The sequence below is a fragment of the Punica granatum genome, chromosome 4 (assembly GCF_007655135.1).
Source record: "Punica granatum isolate Tunisia-2019 chromosome 4, ASM765513v2, whole genome shotgun sequence".
Lineage (NCBI taxonomy): Eukaryota > Viridiplantae > Streptophyta > Magnoliopsida > Myrtales > Lythraceae > Punica > Punica granatum.
The window spans coordinates 10,472,827-10,498,057 of record NC_045130.1 but is presented as its reverse complement, the minus strand read 5'-3'; the positions used below and the strand labels follow the sequence as shown (position 1 = coordinate 10,498,057).

The 25,231-nt window shown below is 38.8% G+C and overlaps 5 protein-coding genes across 6 annotated transcripts; 2 read left to right on the top strand and 3 right to left on the bottom strand.

Moving 5' to 3' along the window:
- The first annotated feature begins 293 nt into the window (after positions 1-293).
- Positions 294-3,389, top strand: LOC116203432 (gallate 1-beta-glucosyltransferase-like). Its single transcript, XM_031535158.1, has 3 exons — positions 294-722; positions 1,729-2,619; positions 2,736-3,389. Exons 1-3 carry the CDS (start codon positions 426-428, stop codon positions 3,099-3,101), a joined length of 1,554 nt encoding a protein of 517 aa, XP_031391018.1. The 5' UTR covers positions 294-425; the 3' UTR covers positions 3,102-3,389.
- A 4,376-nt stretch (positions 3,390-7,765) lies between these two features.
- On the top strand, positions 7,766-8,876 carry LOC116203435 (transcription initiation factor TFIID subunit 9-like). Of its 2 annotated transcripts, XM_031535160.1 has the most exons (3): positions 7,766-7,925; positions 8,008-8,327; positions 8,407-8,873. In XM_031535160.1, exons 2-3 carry the CDS (start codon positions 8,070-8,072, stop codon positions 8,602-8,604), a joined length of 456 nt encoding a protein of 151 aa, XP_031391020.1. In that variant the 5' UTR covers positions 7,766-7,925; positions 8,008-8,069; the 3' UTR covers positions 8,605-8,873. The 2 variants fall into 2 exon arrangements, with proteins under 2 accessions (XP_031391020.1, XP_031391021.1); XM_031535161.1 differs by lacking the exon at positions 7,766-7,925 and having other exon boundaries at positions 7,929-8,327; positions 8,407-8,876.
- Positions 8,820-9,815, bottom strand: LOC116203433. The gene is made up of 2 exons (XM_031535159.1): positions 9,509-9,815; positions 8,820-9,366 (listed from the first exon to the last, which is right to left on the bottom strand). The coding sequence occupies exons 1-2, from the start codon at positions 9,740-9,742 to the stop codon at positions 8,920-8,922; spliced, it is 681 nt and encodes a 226-aa protein (XP_031391019.1). The 5' UTR covers positions 9,743-9,815; the 3' UTR covers positions 8,820-8,919.
- A 5,231-nt stretch (positions 9,816-15,046) lies between these two features.
- Positions 15,047-16,053, bottom strand: LOC116203257. The gene is made up of 2 exons (XM_031534932.1): positions 15,731-16,053; positions 15,047-15,586 (listed from the first exon to the last, which is right to left on the bottom strand). The coding sequence occupies exons 1-2, from the start codon at positions 15,995-15,997 to the stop codon at positions 15,140-15,142; spliced, it is 714 nt and encodes a 237-aa protein (XP_031390792.1). The 5' UTR covers positions 15,998-16,053; the 3' UTR covers positions 15,047-15,139.
- Positions 16,054-22,370: 6,317 nt separating this feature from the next.
- Positions 22,371-23,350, bottom strand: LOC116202800. The gene has a single exon (XM_031534412.1). The coding sequence runs from the start codon at positions 23,275-23,277 to the stop codon at positions 22,588-22,590; it is 690 nt and encodes a 229-aa protein (XP_031390272.1). The 5' UTR covers positions 23,278-23,350; the 3' UTR covers positions 22,371-22,587.
- Between the last annotated feature and the right edge of the window lie 1,881 nt (positions 23,351-25,231).

The following is a 25,231-nucleotide window of genomic DNA, read 5'->3' as shown; positions in this document are numbered from 1 at the left end:
CGAACGTCATATATTACCAACACTGTTACGGATGAGCTTTTCACTTAATTAGGATTGATTGTTGATCAACCGTGGACATTTAATTGAAGTGCAGAAGCATAAGTTCTGGTGGTCAACGGGCTAATCTTTTAACATAATCGTCCAGTTTGATTTTTGTCCTCTGTTAAACCAAACCTTCAAATGGTTCCTCCACCACACAAAATTAACTGGGGTTGCTACCAAACGGTCCTTTTCGCAAATTCACACTTGAATTTCTCATAGTTCACCAATTTCACTTCCATTTTGCCATGTCATCCGCTATATATATGCACAACATATCGGCTCGACCCTCTCATCAACCTCCAAGAAAGTCTCTGTTCCTCTCTCTTAATACCAGAACCACTCGATCAGATATCGTGTTACAGCACTGGAAATCTTAATTAGTTATGGGGTCCGAGTCGTTGGTTCATGTGTTCCTAGTCTCGTTCCCTGGCCAGGGACATGTCAACCCGTTGCTCAGGCTCGGGAAGCGGCTCGCCTCCAAGGGCTTGCTCGTGACCTTCACGACTCCTGAAAGCATTGGGAAGCAGATGAGGAAGGCCAGCAACATCGGGGAGGAGCCGTCGCCTATCGGGGACGGGTTCATTAGGTTCGAGTTCTTTGAAGATGGATGGGACGAGGATGAGCCCCGGCGCCAGGACCTCGATCAGTACTTGCCCCAGCTCGAGAAAGTCGGCAAGGAGGTACATATAACTATATATATTATAAATCAGTTAGGAGTTAATTAATTATATGAGTTCTTCGTAATTTTTTTCTCCTGGAATTTTAATTAAAAAAAAGTTAGGAGTTGCTAAATTATTTGGATGCAGACAGACTTCAAATTATGAAAACGGTTTTGGTTTGGTCCATATAACAAAATCATTTATAGTACGCAATTCTACTCTACACATTTTTCAGCTTATACCCCATTAATTGGAGAGTAATTTCTTCATATTCCTACATTCAGGTTGGCAAAATTTTTAATATACCTTTTCGGTTATAAAATTTTTAATATACCTTAGCCGAGGACAACTATATTCATCTTAAACTACCCAAAATATATGCCGATTCAAATGCAGGAATTTGAAGGTATAATATTAAATACTTGGTCCAGACAAGCCATAATAATTAAATAAGGAATCTATATATGGTTTGCAATATTAGGACATAAATAATAAAACATGCCATCATTTTACAGTATTAACTTTTTCTAGAGCACGTATAGTTTTTCAACTTTTTCCTTTTGGGTGAACAGAGCACAATATAGTTATGATAATACATTGAAAACTAAGTCTAAAATACGAGAAATGATTTGGTAATATTTTTTTTTGTGCAAACACTTGTATTCGGAAGCCTAATTGGATCTTAACTAATTCAGTTGAACCGAGTCGATTCACTAAGGGGTAAAACTCTCATAATAATATTACCTTTATCATGTTATGTGAGAAAACACTAATTAGATTACAACAGGTAAATGAATGCTAATCGTTCGAATAAATATCATTTGTTCTTAATTAAGGTAATATTATTGATTTTTCCTCGTCAGATCATTGTTGGGGAAGTACAATCCTCACCTATAACTTATTATTTTCCAGAGTTGGTGACAAAATTACGACATTGAAATTGATGAAGGGAATACGATATTGATTTTGTCTTTCGATTCATTCACAAATGAAGTGCGATCAATAATGTCTATCACGGACACTGCAGGTAATTCCACGGATGATAAAGAAGAACGAGGAGCAGAACCGTCCCGTGTCCTGCCTCATCAACAACCCGTTCATCCCGTGGGTGTCTGACGTGGCCGAGAGTCTCGGTCTACCCTCGGCCATGCTCTGGGTCCAGTCCTGCGCCTGCTTTGCCGCCTACTACCACTACTACCACGGATTGGTCCCGTTCCCGTCTGAGTCCGCGATGGAGATCGATGTCCAGTTGCCGTGCATGCCCCTCCTAAAGCATGACGAGGTCCCGAGCTTCCTCTACCCGACCACACCGTATCCGTTCCTTAGGAGGGCAATCATGGGACAGTACAAGAACCTGGACAAGCCCTTCTGTGTCCTAATGGACACGTTCCAGGAGCTGGAGCACGAGATCATCGAGTACATGTCCAAGATCTGCCCAATCAAGACTGTGGGCCCGCTCTTCAAGAACCCGAAGGCTCCAAACGCCAATGTCCGGGGTGATTTCATGAAGGCGGATGACTGCATCAGCTGGCTCGACTCGAAGCCCCCGGCCTCAGTAGTGTACGTCTCATTTGGGAGCGTGGTCTACCTGAAGCAGGACCAGTGGGACGAGATCGCATTCGGGCTGCTTAACTCCGGGTTAAACTTCCTCTGGGTCATGAAGCCGCCGCACAAGGACTCTGGATACCAGCTCCTCACCTTGCCGGAAGGATTCCTAGAGAAGGCTGGGGATAAGGGGAAGGTGGTACAGTGGAGCCCCCAGGAGCAGGTGCTGGCCCACCCGTCCGTTGCTTGCTTCGTGACGCACTGTGGATGGAACTCGTCTATGGAGGCGCTATCTTCCGGGATGCCCGTGGTGGCCTTCCCTCAATGGGGTGATCAAGTCACCGATGCCAAGTACTTGGTTGATGTGTTCAAGGTACTAGTTTTAGCATGTCAATTTTCGAATCATTCCGCTCTTATATGCTGAGCCGGGTAATGGGGGGGCTGACGTTCTTTTTGCCTCGCTAATGGTTGGTTACTTAACTTTAACAGGTAGGGGTGAGGATGTGCCGTGGTGAGGCCGAGAACAAGCTGATCATGCGGGACGTGGTGGAGAAGTGCCTCTTGGAGGCGACTGTGGGGCCCAAGGCGGCGGAGGTGAAGGAGAATGCGCTCAAGTGGAAAGCGGCGGCTGAGGCTGCTGTGGCCGAAGGTGGCTCTTCCGACCGTAACATCCAAGCGTTTGTTGATGAGGTCAAGAGGAGGAGCATTGCCATACAATCAAACAAGTCGGAACCCAAGCCCGTCGTCCAGAATGCGGCGGTGGCAGATCACTTCGGGGCCAAAGCCACCACCAACGGAGTGGCAGCTGACCTGGCCGGGTCGAATGCCGACGGGAAGGTTGAATTGGTCGCTTGAGCTAATTGATGGGAAATAGTTTAATTAGTGCCTCTTATGACGGATAGATTGTGATCAAGAAATGTACTACTTCGTAGGTTCCGTTGCCTGTGTGGGGAAGTCGTGTCTTTTTCTTTTTCTTTTTCTTTTTGGATTTTCCCCCAAGGTTGTTTGGGGTAATTCTGGGTGGTTTCGTTAATATGTTTCGTGATATTTTGTCTAGATATAACGAATAAGTAAATTCATTAAGCCCTATACTCAAATCAGGCCGTTCCTCGATCGTGAATAGATATGAGTTTACTTGGAGAACTCTTGGATGGCATACATTGGGATCCTTTTCGTCCAGTTTTCCTCCAAATTTCGTGATGCACACGAACCATACCGTAATATGTGGATATTAGTTTCCTGAATTAGACGCCTGGGCCATCGAAAAGTTGTTTGCATCAACGAGCTTGATATGTTCTGTCATAAAATGTTTGCCCCATCACAGTGGCACCACTAATTGTTTGTATGAACTCTCGAGGGCTCTTGTGCCACGGACTATGGTATGGATGCCTCTGCCTTGCTTGTCCGTTCTGAGTAAAATACGCATCAACTTTTACTTTCGATGAACTGAGAAGATAATCATTAAATATCGCAGATCCAATCTTATCTTTAGTTGCGGAATTGTCATGTTCTTGATCCATATGTTGAGATTCAGCATTGCATAGATGGTGACAGATTTGCTTTTTTAACTCACTTTCAACTAACCCCCCAATAATTTACTCTAATCCCTCAACTAACCCTTCTTATCAGTTATCTCATCCTCAGCTTACCCTTCTTGTACAATTTGGGACACAAAGGTTCATCAAAGCAACTAACCTCAAATCAACTAAAGCCATCTTTCCTCTTCATTAATAAGTGATCATCTGTTGGGCGCCGCTTAATGCCAAACTTTCCATCTCTAACTGTCATTAACTGATCCCAAATTTGACTAACCTTCCACCTGATCACTAAAGACACTGGAACAGAGTGAATAGAACGATGTATGCACGACATTATCTGAAGTAAGGTTCAAGGAATACATATATACATATATATATATATATATACACATATATGTACACACTCGTACTAGTAGAGTTATAAACATATTCCTTGGCTATCAAACCGGGAAGAAAATCTTTGTGGCCATGGTTCTCGAGACAAAGCAACTCGTGCTTTGGAGGACAATTCACTTGACCTGCTTTCCACATCGGTTTGATCTTGGCCTGTTGTGTTGTTAGCCCACGATCTCACCTTATCACATCCAGAAAGGCAGTGGCGATGTGTCAGGTATATGGGAAGGGTTAGATGTCGGCGGCTTGGATGGTTCGTAATCCGTATATCATCATGTTCTTTATCGTACCATAATTGAACTTGGAGATTGTTCTCTTCATATCACTGCAAGCAAAATAAGATAAGGAAATGTAATAGACTATCCTCCTGATCTCGTTAAGCTAATGAAAGCCTGGTTACATTTGAGATATGTACCAGTCCGTTTGGTTTTACAATCAAATTTTTAAAATTTTAACTCTAACTTTAACCTTACTCACCACATAACATAATTATTACTTTTATCATTTTCTTCAATTTTTTAACTATTCAATTCAATTTTTAATACTAAATTTTCTAAATTATTCATTATTATTTTTTTTCACAATTTAACAATACAATCATTACTTTATCTCAACTATTCATTACTTTTTCATACTTTTTCTCATAATTTAACGACACAATCATTACAATCAAATTAAAATCAAAATTCAACTCTACTTTAACTCTAAAACCAAACACACAAGTAATGTCTATATATAGACTACTTTTATGACAATTGTTGTAAATTTATTAGAAATGTATTACCAGATCGATACGCACTCGAACCATTGGAAGCACAAGTTTTGCAATGATATTCTCTAAGTCATGGCACATAGAGGATGGCAACTTCAACCATTTCTAATATGCCGGCCTGAGTCAAAGCGACCAGAGTAAATTTGAATTTCTTTATTATATTGAGACAGTCTACGGATCGATATCTGATATACTCTAAGAAAATAGAGTTATTCGGCCCTTTTAGTGGGTATAATTAGAGTTGGATTCTCGAGTTTATATTAATTTTAATAGGTTAATAGTTCAATTTACATTCTTTTACATTTTGGTAGAATTTTAGAGTTTTAGGCTCTGTTTGGTTTCAGAGTTATATTTTAGAATCACAATTCTAACTTAATTCTACCCACTACAAAACAAAATAACTCATACAAAGTCAAAGAGTGGGTCCCATTTATATTACTTTTGTCCACAACAAAACAACATAACTCTTACAAAGTCAAAGGGTGGACCCCATTTATACCACTCAAAATCAAAATTAAAATCACAATTCTAAAATCCTACTATGAAACCAAACACCACCTTAAGTGCTTTTTGATTTGTTTTTAGGTGGTCTTGGGAGTTAGGTCATTGATTGAGTTTTGCAGCCTCTAAGTTTTTGGTGTTTTGAACAGGTCAAACTCGAGCTTTTTGCTACAAATTGCATATGGATAGAAAGTTTATCGAGTTAGGAGCACAATAGTTTAAACGGTTCGTGATTTAGAGCTTGAATGAGAAAGATATGACATGTTGAAATTCGATGCACAAAACTGTTTTACTAATCCGAGAGGGCCTAGACTGCGAAACTAGAAGCCTAGGCCGCCCGAGATCTGTTACTCGGCCCGAGCTCGAATCTTTCAATATTTATGTGGGTCCGGAGATATCTTGATTTATTTGAGATATTATTCTTGGGTCTTAGAAATGATATTTCCGTGATGTCTAAATTAGGAAATTAATTCTTGATTATTTGGGAAACTAGATTTAGGATAGATTTTAGGATTTCGTTTGTAGTTTTAAATTAGGAAATTAATTCTTGATTATTTGGGAAACTAGATTTAGGATAGATTTTAGGATTTCGTTTGTAGTTTTGAGCTTTCTCCCTATTTGATCCCCCTAGAGGTGGTAGTCTTGAGGTGTGTACGGCAGAGGAGAGGAAGACACCATAGAGAAGAAATCGATTTGGGTTTTGGGGAGTTTTCTTCGTACTTTTGTTGATTTTTTTTAATTTAATACGTCTATGTGTTTTCTAATTCTTATGGGCTAAATTCTTCATGCTAGGATTACGATTGAACCCGCATAAAGTTAATTTGCTTATTTTCTATTAATCTAATTAGTTTTCGATCTTGATATATATATTCTATCTTGTGCTTAATGCTTGCAATTACCTGATCAACAATTATTATGATCTGTTAATCTGAATGAACTTAGAAAATGGATTTTAGGTTGAGAACAATGATATGATAGTCTAAGTTCAATCTCCAGGAATCAAGTTGATTAGTGAGTAAAATAATAATATACTTACACACCATAGGTAGCCAATTCAAGTTGAAACTAAATGAGTTTAGCTTAATTGAAATTCCCGTGGAAATATAGGGGATTGGTTGAGTTAGATATTTTTCTTAAACAATTCGAAAGATAATTATGAAATACTTGTGAAATTGAGGTTAGTAGATAGGATTTGAAACGAATTAGAGATAGAGAGAGTAGATCAAATTACCGAAGTATGGGGAAAATTGTAATTCTAGATCATCTCACCAATTGATTTTTCGTTTATTTTTAATTTGCTTTATATTTTAAAAATCGAATTTAATTTGCTTGACTTTAATTAGGTTGTGATAATTTCGATCGTTAGTAGAGTTTTAGGTCAAGTTCTCATGGAAAAGATATTCTATTCATCATTATATTACTTGTCACGGCCCGTACAATTGTGGGATTTAAAAAACCGTCAAGCAATATCTAATTGAAGATCAAAAGAAACCAATAACCTGAGAATGTCTAACGAGACCAATTCCGAAGCTGGTGATTGAACAGATAGATGCATGCATCTTAGAACGCTGGTTCCTGCAACATAGTAGTGTACATACTTGACTTTCATGGAAGCTGCAAAGATTAGATTGCATAGTTGCATATAAACTATCATCCCATGTTCATCACTCTTCCTTGACAAGAAGGTAATATAAATCGCAGGACGAGGCAAACAACAATGTGTAACTTTTCTTTTACTTTTTTTAGATCCGGAAGCTTTGCTCTTTATTCGATTACTTTAAACAAACCAAGAACCTATCACTCATTTGCCACCGCTGCTCAAACTGGGCTCAGAGGCCCAAAAATAGTAGGCACCCCAGGCCAATATTTTGGCAGTGGCCCGAGCAGGGGAACATGTATTATACGATTAAAAAGGATAGTAATTACTGAATACGAACTATAGGTCAAGTTCTAAGGCACTAAACAAAAAGAGATATCAAGAGCGGATATAGCGCATTGGGGCATCTCTCGCCTGATGACCAAGTGGTCCCAGGTTCGATACCTAATGAGACTATCCGTGCCATTTTATTAGATATTTAAAATTTATATTTCAATGTGATAGGTTCATGAATTTCCTTTATAACAAAAAAAAAAAAATAGCACGTCTTATTTGCTTGTACTAATCAGAAGGTTAACACTTACATAGCACTGCGTTGTAAGTGGACTCAAAATCGAATCCATTGGATAAATTCATGGTGTAAATTTTTGACACAAATGTGGTTCTAATCCAGTCTTCAATCGGAAGGGACAAAACCGGGCGAGACACAACATTTAGGGTGCAAATGGTTATGAACATAACCTTCAGGGGGCAAGAAATAATTCTCCTTCTCTGCCGTCTCCGAGAGGGATTGGTAAAGCGAAAGAGCCAGGGTTTCCCGTAAAGAAAAGAGCCAGGCCGAAGTCCTTTTGGCCGCCCCTCTACCAGCCGCCGTTCAGGTAAACCCCAATCTGTGGCCCGATTCTTCTCTTCTAGATCCGCCTGCCATTTCATTCTCCGGTTGCTGTTTGGTTCTGATAGTTTAAGGTGATCGTCGTCTGCGATTCGGCTTCTGCTTCGTGAAATTGCTTCCGGAAGCTGAAATGGCGGACAAAGGCGAGGACCTGCCGAGAGATGCTAGGATCGTGAAATCGCTTCTGGAATCAATGGGCGTCGAGGAGTACCAGCCCCGCGTCGTACACCAGTTCCTAGAGCTGTGGTACGGCTACGTCGTCGACTTGCTGTCGGACGCGCAGGTCTACTCGGAGCACGCCGGCAAGGACGGAATCGATTGCGACGACGTTAAGCTCGCCATCCACTCTAAAGCCAATTTCAGCTTCTCCCAGCCTCCTCCGAGAGAGGTAACGGCCTCTGCGTTCGTGGACGTTCTGATGATTTGAGCTTAAGGTTTGCTTATGTTGTTCGAGCCGCTATGGTCAGGTGTTAATGGAGCTGGCAAGGAGCAGGAACAAGCTGCCATTGCCGAAGTCGATATCAGGGCCCAGTGTCCCACTCCCGCCCGAGCAGGACACGCTGATCAGCCCGAACTATCAACTTGCGGTCCCAAATAGGCAGCAACCTGGCCAGGCTATGGAAGAAACAGAAGAAGATGAAACAATCGATCCTAATCCATCTTGAGAGCCGGCGGCAGATTTCGGTGCGTCTGGAGCAATAGCACACTGCACGAAGGGTCTCATTCCCCGTCTCCAAACATCATCCTCGGTGATCGCGGTGCAAGATATTAGAAATTCAAAGAAATAAGATAGCACAATTCCAACCGGCTTTAGAGCCGTGGTTCTTAAAATCGACAAGCTGTCGATGCTGAAAATCGACTATAGTCATTTGGCATACCGTTGGGTTTGGATTACAACTGTTTTATTGATCATGGAAACGATTTATTTATTACAGTACATGGTTCCTTTTATTCTCAAGAATGGCTTTGCCAAATATAGTTTACTGAGCATAGTTTGCCTTATAGTCACTCCAGAGCTGATCAACACCCTTCCCTAGCAGATCCATGAAGAAGCTGTCGTTGTATCCAGTCCTCATCTTCTTGTTGAGCTCCGCCACAAACCCATTCCTCAGCCCATTGCAGTAGTCCAGGAACCGGGCCGTGACATCATACCCTTGGTCCCACCTGTCACCCTGGCCTGGCTGGACCCAGTGGCTTGGTATGTACCCGGCCTTGAGCCTCACGTAGTCGGCAATGCCCTCGATCAGTCCTCCTGGGGCTTGGCCAGCACCATTCCACTGCCACACGTGGGTCATCTCGTGGTAAACCACCCCCGTATACTCACTCTTCAAGTCCCCTGAGTAGCCTGCCAGGTAGGACGCGCTCACGTGGATCTGGTCGGCACTGGTGTATGCCACTCCATCCATGTTGTCGATGAACAAGCTCACCTGTCAAATAGATACAAGGCAATAATCTCAATTAATACACTGTATGAAGAGCTTATATAAAATATTCTTTCTAAATTAAATATCAATGTTTCGATAGTTTGACACCCCAAATGTATGAAGATCGTATTACTATTGAACGGACCTGCTGCACGTTCTTCCGGTCGTCAGGCGCATTGGCCTGCTGAAAACTTTGCCAGATGAAGTCAGTGGCGGAGGCTAGAGTCTGTTCAGTGTATGGAATCCCAATCTCATTGGTGAAGCGTATGCCTCCGGGTGTGGTTGCCGCATTGTTTGAGATGGTATATCGTACTTGGGCTCGAGCTTCCAAGGCAGATAATACGATGAGCAACGAGACGAGGAGAATTCGAGTAGCCATGAGCTGGTTGATGTAGGTATCTGGTTTCTATAACATGTATAGGTTATTGTTGGTTTTTTGGTGAATGACATTTGGCGAATGTTCATGGATTTATATAGAGGAAGCTGGAGTTTAGCTTTTGGATATTGTGGATGAATTAAAATTGCTAGACAGCGAGATGTCGTTGCGACGAAAAAAAGCCGGGAAGGTTCACATGTTGACTTTTGGTTTAGGGAACCATTTAGAACTGTGACTAGTTGACTTCATTTGATTAATTTCACGCAGTGTTATCAGAACCGGACCGGACATCGAACCGGCCGAGGCATGGGGTCATGGGTTCATGGGTTCAACCGAGGGTTCGATGGGTCGGACCGCTTGTTTATTTTTAAAATAAATAAATATATATTATTTTAAGAAAATAATAGAAAATACAAAAAATAAAAATAAAAATGGTAATATATATTAGATAATAATTAATATGTGTCCAAAAAATATAAAGATAAGTCATAGTTCACCATCACAAGTTGATACATCAAACCAAATAAGGACTAACTAATTAGTCAATATCATCAACATGTAATTGATCCATGAGTTAAGTCAACTTTCTTCAATACCATTAATTTATGAGTAAAATTAGAGAAGCTCCATCTTAATTTTTTTCTTGTTGGAATGGAACGGACGAATAATTAATCAAGGAGAGGAGCAATTATATATATATATATATATATAATATGAGATATATGCATATGTTAATTCATCAAGGCTTTCATCTTTTGGATATCGAAGAGATTTGTGAAGTAAAATTAATGGAGCACTGACATGCAAGCTATATTGGACTTTTGGCTCCGAACATGCAAGCAAAGGTAGTCGACATGAAAACTGGTTCCTTCTCGCCTCCAGGGGTTAGTAGAGAGCTTTTATAGCGTGGACCAGCAATTATGAAAGGTAAACCTTGTTGAGTTTCTTCAATTATATTGCATGCTTCTATTTCAGGTTGTCTGTGAAGAAACAAGATCATAAGTTGCTGTGTGTTTTAGGCTACTTAAATAAGGCTGAAGCGACCGAGTTGACAATTGATAAAGATGGCTGGTTACATACTGGAGACATTGTGTATTTCAATCATTATGGGTTCATACATATACTCATCAAGTACAGGGGCTTTCAGGTATGGACAAACTTCACATAGCGTACTTATCAGATAAATTTGGAACAATGAAAACTTAACTACAGTGCTGTTTTGCGTGGAAGGTTGCTTCTACTGGATTAATGGAGCACTGACGTTTAAATTGGGCAGCCCGAGAGTTTAAGTTCAATCCATGTCAAGTGTAAATTAGCTATCTGACAAGACAGATAGAGGCCCCCTCCTCCCCTCTTCTCAACTACACAGAAACAACTCTCAGACAGGAAGGCATCTATGGAATTGGAAATGGAAGCCACAGCTCATCCCTACCCAACTTATCCACACCATAAAGAAAGAGTGACACAGAGAGAAATCAACCAACCAAAACCAATGCCTCAATTTGTCACCGCAACCACAAGCAAAGGAGAAGAGGGAGGGGAAGATCGAACCAAAATGGGTCGACTGACTCGACTATGCGGCTTGATGAGTTGATGAAGCCGAATCGGAAGAGCGACCGGTCGCAAAGTGGCTGAGCTGTCCGGATGAAGATCGAATGAGGATGAAGAAGAGCAGCAGAACAGAAGGAAGAGTCGACTCTGTGTCGATGAAGAAGATTCTGCTGAAGCCGATGAAGAAGACTAGCAAAAGGAGAAGTTAGGGTTTCCAATTTTTTCCAAATTTCAAGTCTGTGTGTGTGTCGTCGTTGTCTGACTGAAGTGAAGATTGAAGAATTTCTGATTTCTTCAATTCTCGGGTCGGGCTCAAAGAGTTCGGATCGGATTTCACTTTAAATTTCTGAACCCATGAACCGGCCGGTTCGAATGGGTTCGATGGAGTCATGTAAAAACCGGCCGGTTTTTTGGAGTCACCGGTTTTTTAGGCATTTTCGGTTTTTTAACGAACCGGACTGGTCATATGTCCGGTTTCCGGTCCGACCGGTCCAACCGGCCAGGCCGGTCCGGTTCTGATAACAATGATTTCACGACTTAGGTAAACACCTTGTAAGTTCACAAGACAAGTCAATCCGATCAAAGACCCCGAAAATGATTCAATAAGGAGCATTTTTATGCATGATTCTCGAGTTACATATAAACCTGTGATATCTCAAAAAAAAAAACCAATTATTTTAACCATAGACTATACCCTATTGAATTAGTAAGGCTTTAATTCAAAAGTCCAGGATTCGGCTGTTGCTTCAACTCCGCTCATCTCGGATGCCGACATTTCCTCATAGGGACTAATTAGCCTCATTGTTGATTGGTGGTCACTCTACCATTCAAATAAGAATTTAAAGAAATGGATTTTTAATTTTTTTTATAGGATTAAAGAAGATGGCGATATATGCACGTTAACTAGCACTTTTTTTTTTTCATTCATTAAAGAAGACTTTTCTTGTACATGTAGAGGGGGAAAAAGAAAAGGACTTTTCCTTTATGATAATAAATTGGTCCGCCTTCCAATGTTGACTGGCAATGAGAATCAATACATAATTATAAATACCGGAATGAAGCGCCGGACAATATCATGTAAGATATAGGTAGCTCATGATTGATTGACTCTTAAAATTCTCACTAATCACAATGTAAAAAATGACTTTGTATTATTAAGCCACATCATCATCATGAAACTCTAAAAATTCTTCAATTGGAGAATATAAAAAGTCATCTAATATAGTATTAATAAAAAAATTTATAAACGTTCTTAGTATATTCACATAAACAAAGCACAAACTTTCATACCCTACTAACTATGGAAATCTAATTATTTTGAAAATATAAAAATATTCAGTTAACTATTTTGTAGCACATCATCAATCTATTTGAGAACCAAAATTAAGAATTTTAATTAAAATAGTATTAATAAGAAATAAATCATAGTTAAGAGACGAATCATATTAATGCAATCATGGATGAACATTTGTTAGTCGTGAATATTTTAATATCATTTATAAGTTTACGCCATAAGTGATCAATCTCCTTTTTAATACCAACCCAAGCATCTAAACTAGCATGAACACCTACGCCTAGTTATTATTATTATATAATATATGATTTTAGGTCCCATTATGGAACCAGGGAAGAGTACGGATCTTTTTCGCACGCTTCTCTTTTTTTTCTAATTTTTATTTTTTACATTTTCAAATTTGCAATTTTTTAACTTTTTCTTTTTTTAGTATTTTTAAAATTGACCTGTATAAAGTACTTGGTAATCCGTTCGACCCTTTATACCAAATGATCCAGCTATAATTGTTGGACCGTATTTCCAAAAAAAATATTTTTTTTTGTTCCATCATCTACCAATTTTATTTTGGATTGAACATGTACACACAACAAGATTTATCATTCATTATAAACTCTTATAGAAAAAGAATAAACTCAATATTTGTATGAGAAATTATACTAAATCCTAATAGATAAAAAAAAAAAGTAAATTCAAGTTCATTGTCATCGAAAAGTTGAATAAAAATAATCATTAAAAAGCAACCACGATATAAATATATCCGGAAAATATAATAAATTTAAATGATTCTATGTAAAAGAAAAAGGAAATGAAAATTGTATAGTAAGTTTGTGCCTTCATACTAGAATACACAAAAAAAAATAGTGATCATGAGGTATGTATAGACGATTATATTTTTTAAGATTTCGTAAAAATAATTGTGGCATCATCTAATTTATAAATTATTTCTAACTTTAAATAAAATAGATCCCAAGGATTGCAGGTCATTTGCACCTGGAAGTACCACCATATTATGTTTTATCAGTCAGTTTTTTTTATTTAATCGTTTCAAGTATTTAAATTTTTATAATAAGATCAACTAAAAGATAATAATGATAGTTATTTTAGAACAAGGACTTATTCTTTATAGATCCATAAACACGTCAAATTTTTTATCTTATAATTAATTAAAATAAACGAGTATAAAAAATAATATATTTTCTTTTTTATGAATTAAATAATATAATTGCTTGATATTACATATTTCTAACAAATCATAATATATATTAGGAGTCAAGGTCTAAACTTGCGGTCTACTCAGATATGACAAGTCGGTTTGACGAATTCACACGGAATTGACCAAGCGAGTAACACATAAACACACCTTGGATTTTCCATTTTGTCCCTTTGAAAATAACTTGAAAGAGAATGGCATTCCCATGATCATGAATTTTCGGGTAATTGCTTTACATTTTTGGTTTGTTTGTGAAATTATAATCAGCCATTTAGTATTTACTAATGCATTTGCTTATTCCTCAAGGTTATCACATCTATCATCATATGAGGGTAGATTAGACAAAAATGCTAAATGCTAGATTAAAATTGCCAAACTCACTACTCTCGTGAAAAGAGAAATAAATGGCAAACAAAGAATAAGCAAACTAAGAAAAGGATAGCAGGACTTGAACCGTTCCACTCGCTGTTGGTCCACTAGCTAGCCAGAACTTATTGTGCAAAGTCACGGCTGCCTCGAGGAAGGAATTGATCGCTCTCTCAAGAGGAAATTTCTCCGATTGATTGCTCGTTGATTTCTTGTGTCGAGCTTTTCGTGTATAAATCTATTAGAAAAGAGTTGATCTCAAAGTTGAAGTAAATTAGACCGTAAGATAAAACGATCTTACATTTTATGAGTAGATTCATTCAAAAATTTTTATTTAAGTCTAAAAAAGAAAAAAGGAATGGTGTAATAAAGGTTGAAATATGTGGGACCCATTTTTTATATCCAGCAGAGGATTCTCCCCGGAGCCCCCTCTTGGTAAAATTAAGCTTAGTTTACAATTTATTAACCTAAATTAATCTCATATCGGGTGTTGGCTTAAGCACCAAATGCATCTAGTAGGTACTAGGTTTCGAGTCCTTGCACTATAGGTAGACGTTATTTACTAATTACACCGCATCCATTTTCTTTTAATTTCCTTAAGTAACTGTCTCTCTCAATTTCAGGGTCAGGCTAATGTGCTCTTTTCTTCGTATTGATTTTTCTGATCAATGATGCAAATTTACAATGATACGAGGAAACAAAGAATAGGGAGAAAATCAATGATTGCTCTAAGTATAGTTCAAGTTCAATTGAACAGGTAGAATTGAAGCGCTACTGCCTAATAGATACACAGTAGGCAGAATCCGTATATCCTTGATCAAGGTTTATTATTCATCATTCGCATATTGCGATACCACAATGGCCACATAATCATCTGACACGTTCGTTCGGATAATAATCGTTTTATTGATTATGGAAACACTTCAGTACAGTAAGTAGTTCCTTCTTTTTGGCCTTAAGTTTCTTAGCCAAATGCAATTTATTGAGCATATTTGGCCTTATAGTCACTCCAAAGCTGATCAACACTCTTTCCTAGCAGCTCCGCGAAGAAGCTAACATTGTATCCAGTCCTCATCTTCTTGTTCAGCTCCGCCACAAACCCGTTCCTCAGCCCGTCGCAGTAGTTCAAGAACCGGGCCGTGACGTCATACCCTTGGTCCCACCGGTCCCCCTGCCCAGGCTTGACCCAGTGACCTGGGACGTACCCAGACTTGAGCCTCACAAAGTCAGCGATCCCCTCAATCAGCCCTCCAGGGGCTTGGCCTGCCCCGTTCGACTGCCAGACGTGGGCCATCTCGTGATAAACCACCCCCGTGAACTCGCTCTTCACGTCCCCCGAGTAGCCCGCCAGGTATGACGCGCTGACGTGGATCTGGTCACCGCTTGTGTATGCCACTCCCCCCACGTTATCAATGAACAAGCTCACCTGTCAAGTCAACATAACAAAATGTTCTAACTCTGTCGAAATCAAGAGCTTTTATACATCACTGTCTTGACTCGAAAATCAACTCACGGACTAGAACTAGTCTCCGGTAACACGAGAAACGCGTTTACAATGCAACAGTGATACCTGTTGTACGCTCTTCCGATCAGCCGCACTGGCCTGGCGAAAGGTTTGCCAGATAAAGTTGGTGGCTGAGGCGAGAGTCTGTCGAGTGTACGGAATCCCGATTTGGTTGGTGAAGCGCATGCCACCAGGGGTGGTCCCCGCATTGTTCGTCACGGTGTATCGCAATGCAGCCTGTGCTTCCATGGCGAACAGGGAGATTATGGCTAGCATCGATACGTGAAGAACACGAGTAGCCATGAGCCGATTAATGTAGTTGCCTGGTTTCATTTGTTATACGGGTTTTTGACTCTTTGTTCGGTGTTTTGCGAACGACATTTGGCACTTGTCCATGGCCTTATATCGAGGAAGTTGGACTGCAGCTTTGGCCCCTTTGGTATAGGACCTATAATGAATTATATTAGTAGGTAGTGGGATGACACCGTCGTCACTAGAAACTCATAAAATTTCATATGTCGACTTTTCATCTAGGATAGTGGGTTGGTCCACCATTGCCCGGTACGATTGGACACAAAGATAATAAGAGGGTATCACTCCACTTAATTGCCGAACCAATTCTGTTCAGTGTGAAAAGATTCTTTTTATATCAAGTAAAATAATTTTTCTACTTGAAAACATTAGTTTAAAAGGAATATGATAGATGTCCCTCCAAATTTGAACTCGTTTCAAATCCCCAAGTAAGTAACGAATTTGTGCCTCGGCATTACAAACTGCAAAATAAGTTTTTTGAAGTGATATCAACATAGGCAAAATTATATGAATCCTGCTTCACATCATAGATAGGCTAAAAATGTAAATAAGTTACAGATTTTTCTCTTTTTCCTATTGATCGCAAGAGTCCCGCATCGAAGAATTATAGAGAAATAAAACTTTAGTATTTGTCTAAGAAAAATAGATATCACCACATATCATATCATTTCAATAAAAAAGTGAATAAGATAATTTGAGGTGCCAAATGTCTTTCTCACAGAAAAGAAAGGCAAAAGAGTCCAATTGACTTTGACTGTTTCCACCCGCCGGCGACCACTAGCCAAAAATTAATGGCAGCTTGATTTCTAAATTCGATTTTAAAATTTTAACTTTATTTTTAATTCTATTCACTACACAACAAAAGTCAACAACACAATTATTACTTTTTTTTTAAACATTTAATTTAATTTTTAATAATAAATTCTTTCAATTATTCATTACTCAATTCAACAATATAATCATTAGTTTTTTTAAACTATTTATTACTTTTTTACATTTTTTTCTCATAATTCAACATCACAATCATTATAAACTAATTAAAATCAAAATTAAAATCAACTCAACTCTAAAACCAAACACACTATAATGGCTTGTTTGGTTCAAAATGTGATTTTAAAATCACACTTTAACTTAATTCTACCCATAACAAAACAAAATAACTCATACAAAGTCAAAAGGTGGGTCCCATACATAACCATTTATACCACTATTTTTCAAAATCAAAATTTAATTTTAAAATTCTACTTTGAAACCAAACGCAGCATAAAATTCTCTTTGGCCTCGAAAATAAAATCAAATTTACTAGCACAGCTCTATCGTGCTTACTTAAAAATTAAGATAAAAATGAAATTTAGTGGTACGAAATATACCTTTTATTTAACATTTCATTTTCTTACATTAAATTTATAGGCTTCTTTTACATAGTAAAAACTTTGCCTTTGACCCCAATTCTCAAAGTTTTAAGCCTTTTTTTCCCATTTTCTTTTCCCTTGTTATTTTATTTTTTAGGCTACCTTCTCTTTGAGCTTTTCAGGGTTTGAATTATTTTTATTTTGCTTTGCTAGTCATAATGTATATGGGATAAAAAATTACAATTGTGCGCACCCGAATTTTAATCTCGTCGGGGCACGCATGCGCGCGCCTAAATGCAACGCGGCTTGAGAGTGTCCACATTCCCGGGGACGCGCGACGGACGCACGTGAGAAAGAGTCGTCACTACCTGTTTACGACCCGAGGGTCGAGGGCCGGTGAGTCGCCCAAGTCTAGAGGTATGGATACACCTAATATGCTAAGGCAATGGTCTTGTACGAAGCCGAAAATTCCGATATCGGGGGTTCTATTACGTGTGGGCCTATATCCCACACGCCCTTTCGGTACTCTAGCTTGTCTAGGTTTGCCATTTTAATTTAATTACCGCTTAACTAAGTTCCGCTCATTTTACGCGTTTTGACACTGTAAATTCGAAGAAACACTCCCATCGATCACTCTTCGACCGGGATTCTTACATGAATAAATGTACGACATAAATCCTTACATTGTCCTCTCGAATAAAAAATGCAAATTACAACAACTGAATCCCAATCGGTTCGCGATCGGTTATTATTCCACTCGTGCTCACCGTGTGGTTTGAAAAGATTGGAATTGAAATTAAGACGCGCGCTCAGTGTTAGGAGGATTGGACCCCGTGATCTACGATTGGGGCGTTGGACCCCTATGAATCGTGCCCTAAAGGATCGGGCTCGATCCGCATGACAAACAAAAGATCGGTTAATCTATCCGAAAGTGATCTAAGAAGAATTTCCACGTCCCGACCTGAGTTTCCTGAAATCAAGTGAAGCCTCGAGTCAAGACGCGCAAGTCCTTCCTAAACATCCATGTCACATCGAACCAGGTGTCTCGCGTTTTATAAAATTTTACGAGCTTTGAAGAAGGGCACTAACGCATGTTTGCAACCTATCGACGTGTGTTACCGGTTTATTACCAATTCATGCAAAATTATTGGGGCCAAATGAGTTAATTAATCGCATGAACGTCCCTATTACCCCGTCGGTGGAATTATTGATTAAATTAATTAATTTTTTGCCGAATGCTCTGAATATGCGGGTTTCAGACCGTCGAGCCGACCATTGATGGACCGTCCGATGCGAATCCTAATCCCCGACCATCTTGAGATTTAAAAATTCATTTTAGGTCAAGTTTGTATGATTATACCGATTCATGTGAGGGTTCGATTAAAGCGAAGAAATAAAGCGTTTAAAACACGAATCAGGAGCATGTTATCACGTCAAGCACAACAAACATATGTATTTTACACAATCGGTACCACCATGATCACGATAAACTCATACAAACATACACAAACATAATGTTAACGGAATTGATAAAACGACACCGATTCATGGAAGTGGGAAAACATTAAAAAACACACATTGTCATGTTGTATACATATAATTACAGGAATAAAATATTTAAATATGGCACATACGTTGTTGGTCGGTGATCCAAGTAGGGAAGGGTTGGATAATTTTAGAAAATGTCCAGGGACTGAATTGAACGATTTTAAAATAACAGGGACTGATTTGAAAATTCGGATAAAGTTTTGGGGACTGGTTTGAAAATTTCAAAAAAATGGGAGACGGTGTAAAAATTGCTGAAAAAAGTCCCAAGACTTGCTTGAAACGAATTTGAACATTCAGGCTGATCTGAAAAAAAAGCGAAAAATGGCCCCAGGACTAAACTGAAACAACTTGAAAAGTTGTTGGGATGTTTGAAAATTCTGGAAAATTCAGGGACTCATTAGAAAATGATAAAAAAGGACTGGGACTTGACCGAAAAGAATTTTAAAACTTGGGGCAGATCTGAAAAGGGCGAAAAAGTCCCGGGACTAAACTGAAACAACTCAAAAAGTTCCTTAGGATGTTTGAAAAATTCTGAAAAATTCAAGGACTGATTGGAAAATGATAAAAAGAACTGGGACTTGACCGAAAAGAATTTTAAAACTTGGGGCAGATCTGAAAAGGGCGAAAAATGGTCCCCGGACTAAATTGAAACAACTCAAAAAGTTCCTTGGGATGTTTGAAAAATTATGAAAAATTCAGGGACTGATTGAAAGATGATAAGAATGACTGGGACTTGGCTGAAAAGAATTTTAAAATTCGGGGCAGTTCTAAAAAATAAAAAATGCGTCGTCTGGACTGAATGTGACAAATAGAAAGTTCGTAAAATTGAGTTCGGGACAAATCCGATCACCCACCCAACCCAAGAACGCCGATTTCACATCATATCCATCAAGCAAGCATTAAAGGGCCGTTTGAATTTAGAGTTAAAAGTCACTTTGATTTTGATTTTGATTTTGATTGTGGAAAAGGACAAATGAGATGTGATTATAAATTTGACTTGGAAAACGTGTGTTTTTGTTGTGTAGTGTGTTGAGTTAAAGTTAAAGTTAAAATTTTTGAATTGGAAAATGTGTATTTTTGTTATGTAGTGTGTTGAGTTAAAGTTAAAATCAGATAACTCTCAATCTAAACGGGGTCTAATATTCAGAAATGGAGCCCTAAACATGCCACTAAGTCGGGGATTTACCTAGTTCGGGAAGTTGAGGGGTGATTCTGTAATTAACAAAAAATAAAATCGCCGGGTGGATTGGGCTGCTGGGCCGAGCTGGCTATCGGGCCGGACTAGGCTATCTGGCCTAACTGGGCTGCTGCTGGGCCGTCGTTGGGAGTGGATGTTGGGCCGCGGAGATCTGGGCGGGGCTGCACTGGGCTATTGGGCCGCGGGAATCTGGACCGGGCCGCGCTGGGCTTCTGGATCGGGCCTGTCTGTTCAGCGGAGAACTGGACCCGATTAGAAGAAAAATGAAAAAAAACAGAGAGGAGGAGAGGGTTACCGAGCCGTGGGCGAGGCAGACTCGAGCTGCGGGTTCGGCGAGGGAGCTGGAGGTTTTTCGACCGTGGGCGAGCTGCGGGTCTCGGGCGTGAGGTCGAGCTGGGAGTTTTCTCGGCCGTGGGCGAACTGTCCGTCTCGGCGAAAAGTCGAGCTGGGAGTTTTTTTTTCGAATCAGCTAGCCGAGGGATTTTAGAGAGAGTTCGTGAGCTGAGGGAAAACGTCCGTGGAGCTGAGAAAGAGGTCGGTGTGGGAGCCGAAGGTCCGGGTGAGCTGAGGGAGTCGAGAAAATCATGAGGGAGAGAGAGCTTGGGGGGGTGGCTGAGAGATTCTAGAGAGAGCTGAGGGTCGTGAGCTGTGGAGATTTCTTTTTTGAGAGAATCGGCGAGCTCCGGGATTTTTTCGTTTGTCCGTTTTCCAAATCCCGAGCCGCGGGTTTTTGTTCCGGAAAATCGAGAGAGAGAGAGAGAGAGAGAGAGAGAGAGTCGGCGTGCACGAAATCCGTTGGCGTGTGGCAGGCTCGGGTCAGGAGGCGCGGCAGCGGTCACGGGCTCGGTCGTCCCTGCAAGGAGGAAGAAAAAAAAAAGAAAAGAAAACTGAGAGGAAAGGAGGAAGAAGAAGAACAGGAACCTGGGGGGCATCGAGTCAACGGTCAGAAGTCGTTTGACTTCTGACCGGTTCTAACTTTTTTTTTTTGGAATTCGAGTTCGACGCGCGTACAAAATTGAAAATTTCGTCTTCTTGATCGGACGTCGGAAAAATGATTCGAGACCGCCATCGTGCTCAGAAAAATTCGTTGATCGATATTATGCAATAAAATTATTTTCAATCTCGAATTTTGTTTCGAATTTTGAAAATTAACGTCAATGTACGCGAAATTCGAAAATGTCCCAAATAACATTATTTTTGAATTATCATAAAATTGGTGTTAAATTTAGGGAAATTTACTGTTTCCAAAAAGTCGCGAATACTCGAGTAATTAATCGGAAATACTTCCCTTACGGGTGGCAAAATGACGATTTTGCCCCCTAGAGCCGGTGGACTAAAATTGGGTGCTAACAATAATATCATCCACAATATCATATCAATTAATTTTCTAATTTTAAGTCTCATTTTTTTATTAATTTTTTTATATTTTAGAAATAAGTAAGGGAACCCCGCAATAAATTGAGGATAAGATAAATTGAAGGGCCAAATGACTTTCTCTCGTGAAAGAAAGGAAGAAAGAGCCCAATTGACTTTGACTGTTTCCACTCGCCGGTGCGCCACTAGCCAAAAACAAAATTGACTTTGGCCCCAGGTATGGGATCTAGAATAATAGCATATGTCTGTCTCTTGCATAATGATTAATGTTATGTTTGGTTTTATAGTTTAATTTTAATTTTAATTGGTTTGTAATAATTATTTTGTTAAATTATGAGAAAAAGTGTGAAAAAGTAATAAATAGTTGAGATAAAGTAATGATTATATTGTTGAATTATGAAACAAGTAATGAATAGTTGAGAGAAAGTAATGATTGTGTTGTTGAATTGTAGAACAAGTAATGAATTGTTGAGAAAAAATAATGATTGTATTGTTAAATTGCGGAAAAAGTAATGAATAGTTGAGAGAATTTAGTATTAAAAACTGAAATGAATGGTTAAAAAAATTGAAGAAAATGGAAAAAGTAATAATTGTATTGTTGAATTGAAGATAAGTAGAGTTAAATGGAATAGAGTTAAAAAAATTGTAAAATTAAACAGGCCGGTATTTTCAATTCAATAACACAATTATTACTCTTTTTTTTCATTTTTATTCAATTTTTTTTATCTTAATTACCGTTCAATTTAATTTTTAATACTAAGTTCTCTCAATTATTTATTACATTTTTCATAATTTTATAACATAGTCGTTACCTTCTCCAAACTATTCATTATTTTTTCTCATAATTCAACAATACAATTATTACAATTCTAAATAAATATAATTATTTATAATTGAAATGAAGTGGAGTTATAGATAATAATGTTTCAATAAAGTGGCGTATTTATTTACTTACCTTGATCACGCATGGTGACATCATAAAGGCGCTGTTTCACGTTTTAGCAATACAAGATGCCTATTTCTTTTCTGCATTGATCAGATATACAATCTTATTGTAAGTATGTCTATGTTATCCGATCAATTGTGCGGTCTTATAGGTAACAATACCATCAAAGACACTTGTGGCGGCGCGACTAGCTTCAATTTCCATACCGAGCCTTGTACTCGCTCCAGAGCTGATCCACCGGCTTTCCCAACAACTCCATAAAGAATGAGTCATTGTATCCGTCCTTCATCTTCATGTTGAGGTCGGCCACGAAACCGTTCTTGAGGCCTTCGCAGTAATCCAAGAAATAGGCTGTCACTGCATACCCTTCGTGCCAGAACTGGCCAGACCCTCGAGGCGGCCAGGTCGGGGGGGCATAGTTCGCCCTCAGCCTCACGAAATCCGCCACCCCTTCTGTCACGTTCGGGGCACGCCCCTGCCTCTTGCCGTCCCACTGCCATATGTGGGTCATCTCGTGGTACAGTACACCATTAAAATCAGTCTTGATATCGCCCTTGATATTCCGGATATAGGAATTAGCGCTGACATGAATCTCATTATTGATGGCATATGCGATACCCTCGAAATTTTCCACCACGAGGGTCACCCTGGCTATGGGCTTGCGATCGGCCTCGTTGGGCTGTCGAAGGGTCTGCCAGATGAACTCCGATGCGGAGGCCATCGTCTGGCGGGCGTAATCATGCCCGAGCTTGTCCCTGAAGATGGCGCCACCTTCGGTGTTCGGGACGGTGTTGGAGACAACATATTCCACAGCGTTTGTTGCATGCAAGGACGTTGCGACAATTAGAAGGATGGATGGCAACGAGTAAGATAGGAGAGCCATGGTGTTTGTTCTAATCTGTCACTCTTTTTGTGTGTGACGAGGTTTTTCTCAATAAGAACTCGATGTTCCCTCTCCACTCGCACATACATATATATAGCACTGGTGCTGGTGAAAAGTATAAATTGACCAGTCATAATGAATAGTCATATGAAATTTTAACATATATGAAATTTAAATGAGGAGTATACCAGGATGAAAACGTACTTTACATGCCTAAGTGAAATTTCTTAAGTACAAAGAAAGTGACAGAAATGTCGACTCTTGTTTTTGTTTTTTTTTTTTTTTTGGCTGGGTAAGATCGACTTTTGTGTGGTAATGTCGACTTTTGCTGGGTAACGTCAACTTTTGTTGAGATGATTGGAGACTTGTTTTTTTCCTTAAAAAAAAAATTGATTCGAGTATTATAAATAAAAATTTCTTAAATAATTTATATATTAATATAGAGTGATGAGAAAAAATCAATAGAATTCTTACATTTAGCAATAACTATGATAATTTTCCATGTGATTAACACTTTATTTAAGAAATTTATTGCAATCTAATTGATTTTTTTCTCACTCCAATTGACAAGGTAGAATCACAAAAAAAAAATTAAATGAAAAAAACTTGATTATAGAGAGGAATTTTATCCTTTAATTTGCCGGCTCGAATCTAGATTAGTTGAACCAATTGGAGTTTCAAATATCATATAGCGCACACTATGTAAAGAGAGAAATTGTCACAAATTACGTAAATGTAGATAAATTGCTCAGCCATTTCCAAAAGAATAATAGCCACAGACGCATTATTATCTTCATAAAGTCTTAAGATATATGCATGAATTATCTTCTAGGAGGCTTTAAGAATATGAGATGGTGGTAATCCCGTGAGACGTGAGATTTAATCACGTATTGGTGAGTACAAGTGTTTCTTGCATATATCCAGTGTGTGTTTGATGATAACATTAAGAACAAATGGCGTGAATCCATTGCACCGACGTACTACGCACATGTTTGAATTTTCTTGCGACATACTTGGACTACGACCTAATTAATTACCTGTTCCACGGGACAGTTTTGCGAAACTTCGATGCAAGAGATTGACTACTCCCGTTGAAAATTCTTCCCAACAAAAGTAACGAACTAAAAATTAATGCACCGCATAAAGAGATGACATTTGCCATTAACAAACACTACTATTCAAACTCTCTTTCAATCACAAAAGCTTTAATTTATTTACATCTATAAAAAGCCGAAGCAATGCTCTTGGGACGATATCATGCTCTTTGGACGATACCATGTAGGATATAGATAGGCCATCGTCGAGTGATTATTGAATTTTTACAAATCAGGCCACATGTATATTATTATTATTATTATTATTATTACTATGTCACACTATTAATGAAACTCAAAAGATCTATACGAGGTTAACAAAACTCACTATTTCTGTACATAGGCCCTCATCATCTTCCAAGACTAAAATCAAAGCTCTTATTCTACCAGTCGGAGAAACTTCAAATTTTTGTTGAAAATGAACAAATATAAATTTTACAAGACATTTTTCAATCTGTACCAAAATAACTAAAAGATTTTAATCAAAATATCATTAATAAAAGATAAATTTTAACCATATATATTGTTGCAAAATAAAAATTTGAACAACTAATTTTCTATGGGAGGTCACCAGTGTCTTCAATATGTCCAACGAGTTTAGCTCGCGCATATGCCCATGCCCGGGTCTTGAATATAGTTATATGTAAAAGCTTTATCATCATCTAAATCGTCTATCCATTTCTTTTACTCCCAAACATAGGGTTAAAGCGACTACTGAAGCAACTATAATTATGGGATATACATATGCAATACGTACAATACAAATGTGCTTACTTGAATTGATTGAAGTTATCCGGGTTAGTGCACAATTTATGGTTTCACTCCTCATACGTCTGTCTGATTCCATCCAATTTGCCATT

Bases quoted from the DNA above. Each gene is read 5' to 3' on its own strand.
- LOC116203432 (XM_031535158.1), top strand. From the start codon at position 426: ATGGGGTCCGAGTCGTTGGTTCATGTGTTCCTAGTCTCGTTCCCTGGC. The intron at 723-1,728 runs GTACATATAACT...CGGACACTGCAG, and splicing joins TCGAGAAAGTCGGCAAGGAG to GTAATTCCACGGATGATAAA. The intron at 2,620-2,735 runs GTACTAGTTTTA...TAACTTTAACAG, and splicing joins ACTTGGTTGATGTGTTCAAG to GTAGGGGTGAGGATGTGCCG.
- LOC116203433 (XM_031535159.1), bottom strand. From the start codon at position 9,742: ATGGCTACTCGAATTCTCCTCGTCTCGTTGCTCATCGTATTATCTGCC. The intron at 9,367-9,508 runs GTCCGTTCAATA...TCTATTTGACAG, and splicing joins ACCGGAAGAACGTGCAGCAG to GTGAGCTTGTTCATCGACAA.
- LOC116203435 (XM_031535161.1), top strand. From the start codon at position 8,070: ATGGCGGACAAAGGCGAGGACCTGCCGAGAGATGCTAGGATCGTGAAA. The intron at 8,328-8,406 runs GTAACGGCCTCT...CGCTATGGTCAG, and splicing joins CCCAGCCTCCTCCGAGAGAG to GTGTTAATGGAGCTGGCAAG.
- LOC116202800 (XM_031534412.1), bottom strand. From the start codon at position 23,277: ATGGCTCTCCTATCTTACTCGTTGCCATCCATCCTTCTAATTGTCGCA.
- LOC116203257 (XM_031534932.1), bottom strand. From the start codon at position 15,997: ATGAAACCAGGCAACTACATTAATCGGCTCATGGCTACTCGTGTTCTT. The intron at 15,587-15,730 runs GTATCACTGTTG...TTGACTTGACAG, and splicing joins ATCGGAAGAGCGTACAACAG to GTGAGCTTGTTCATTGATAA.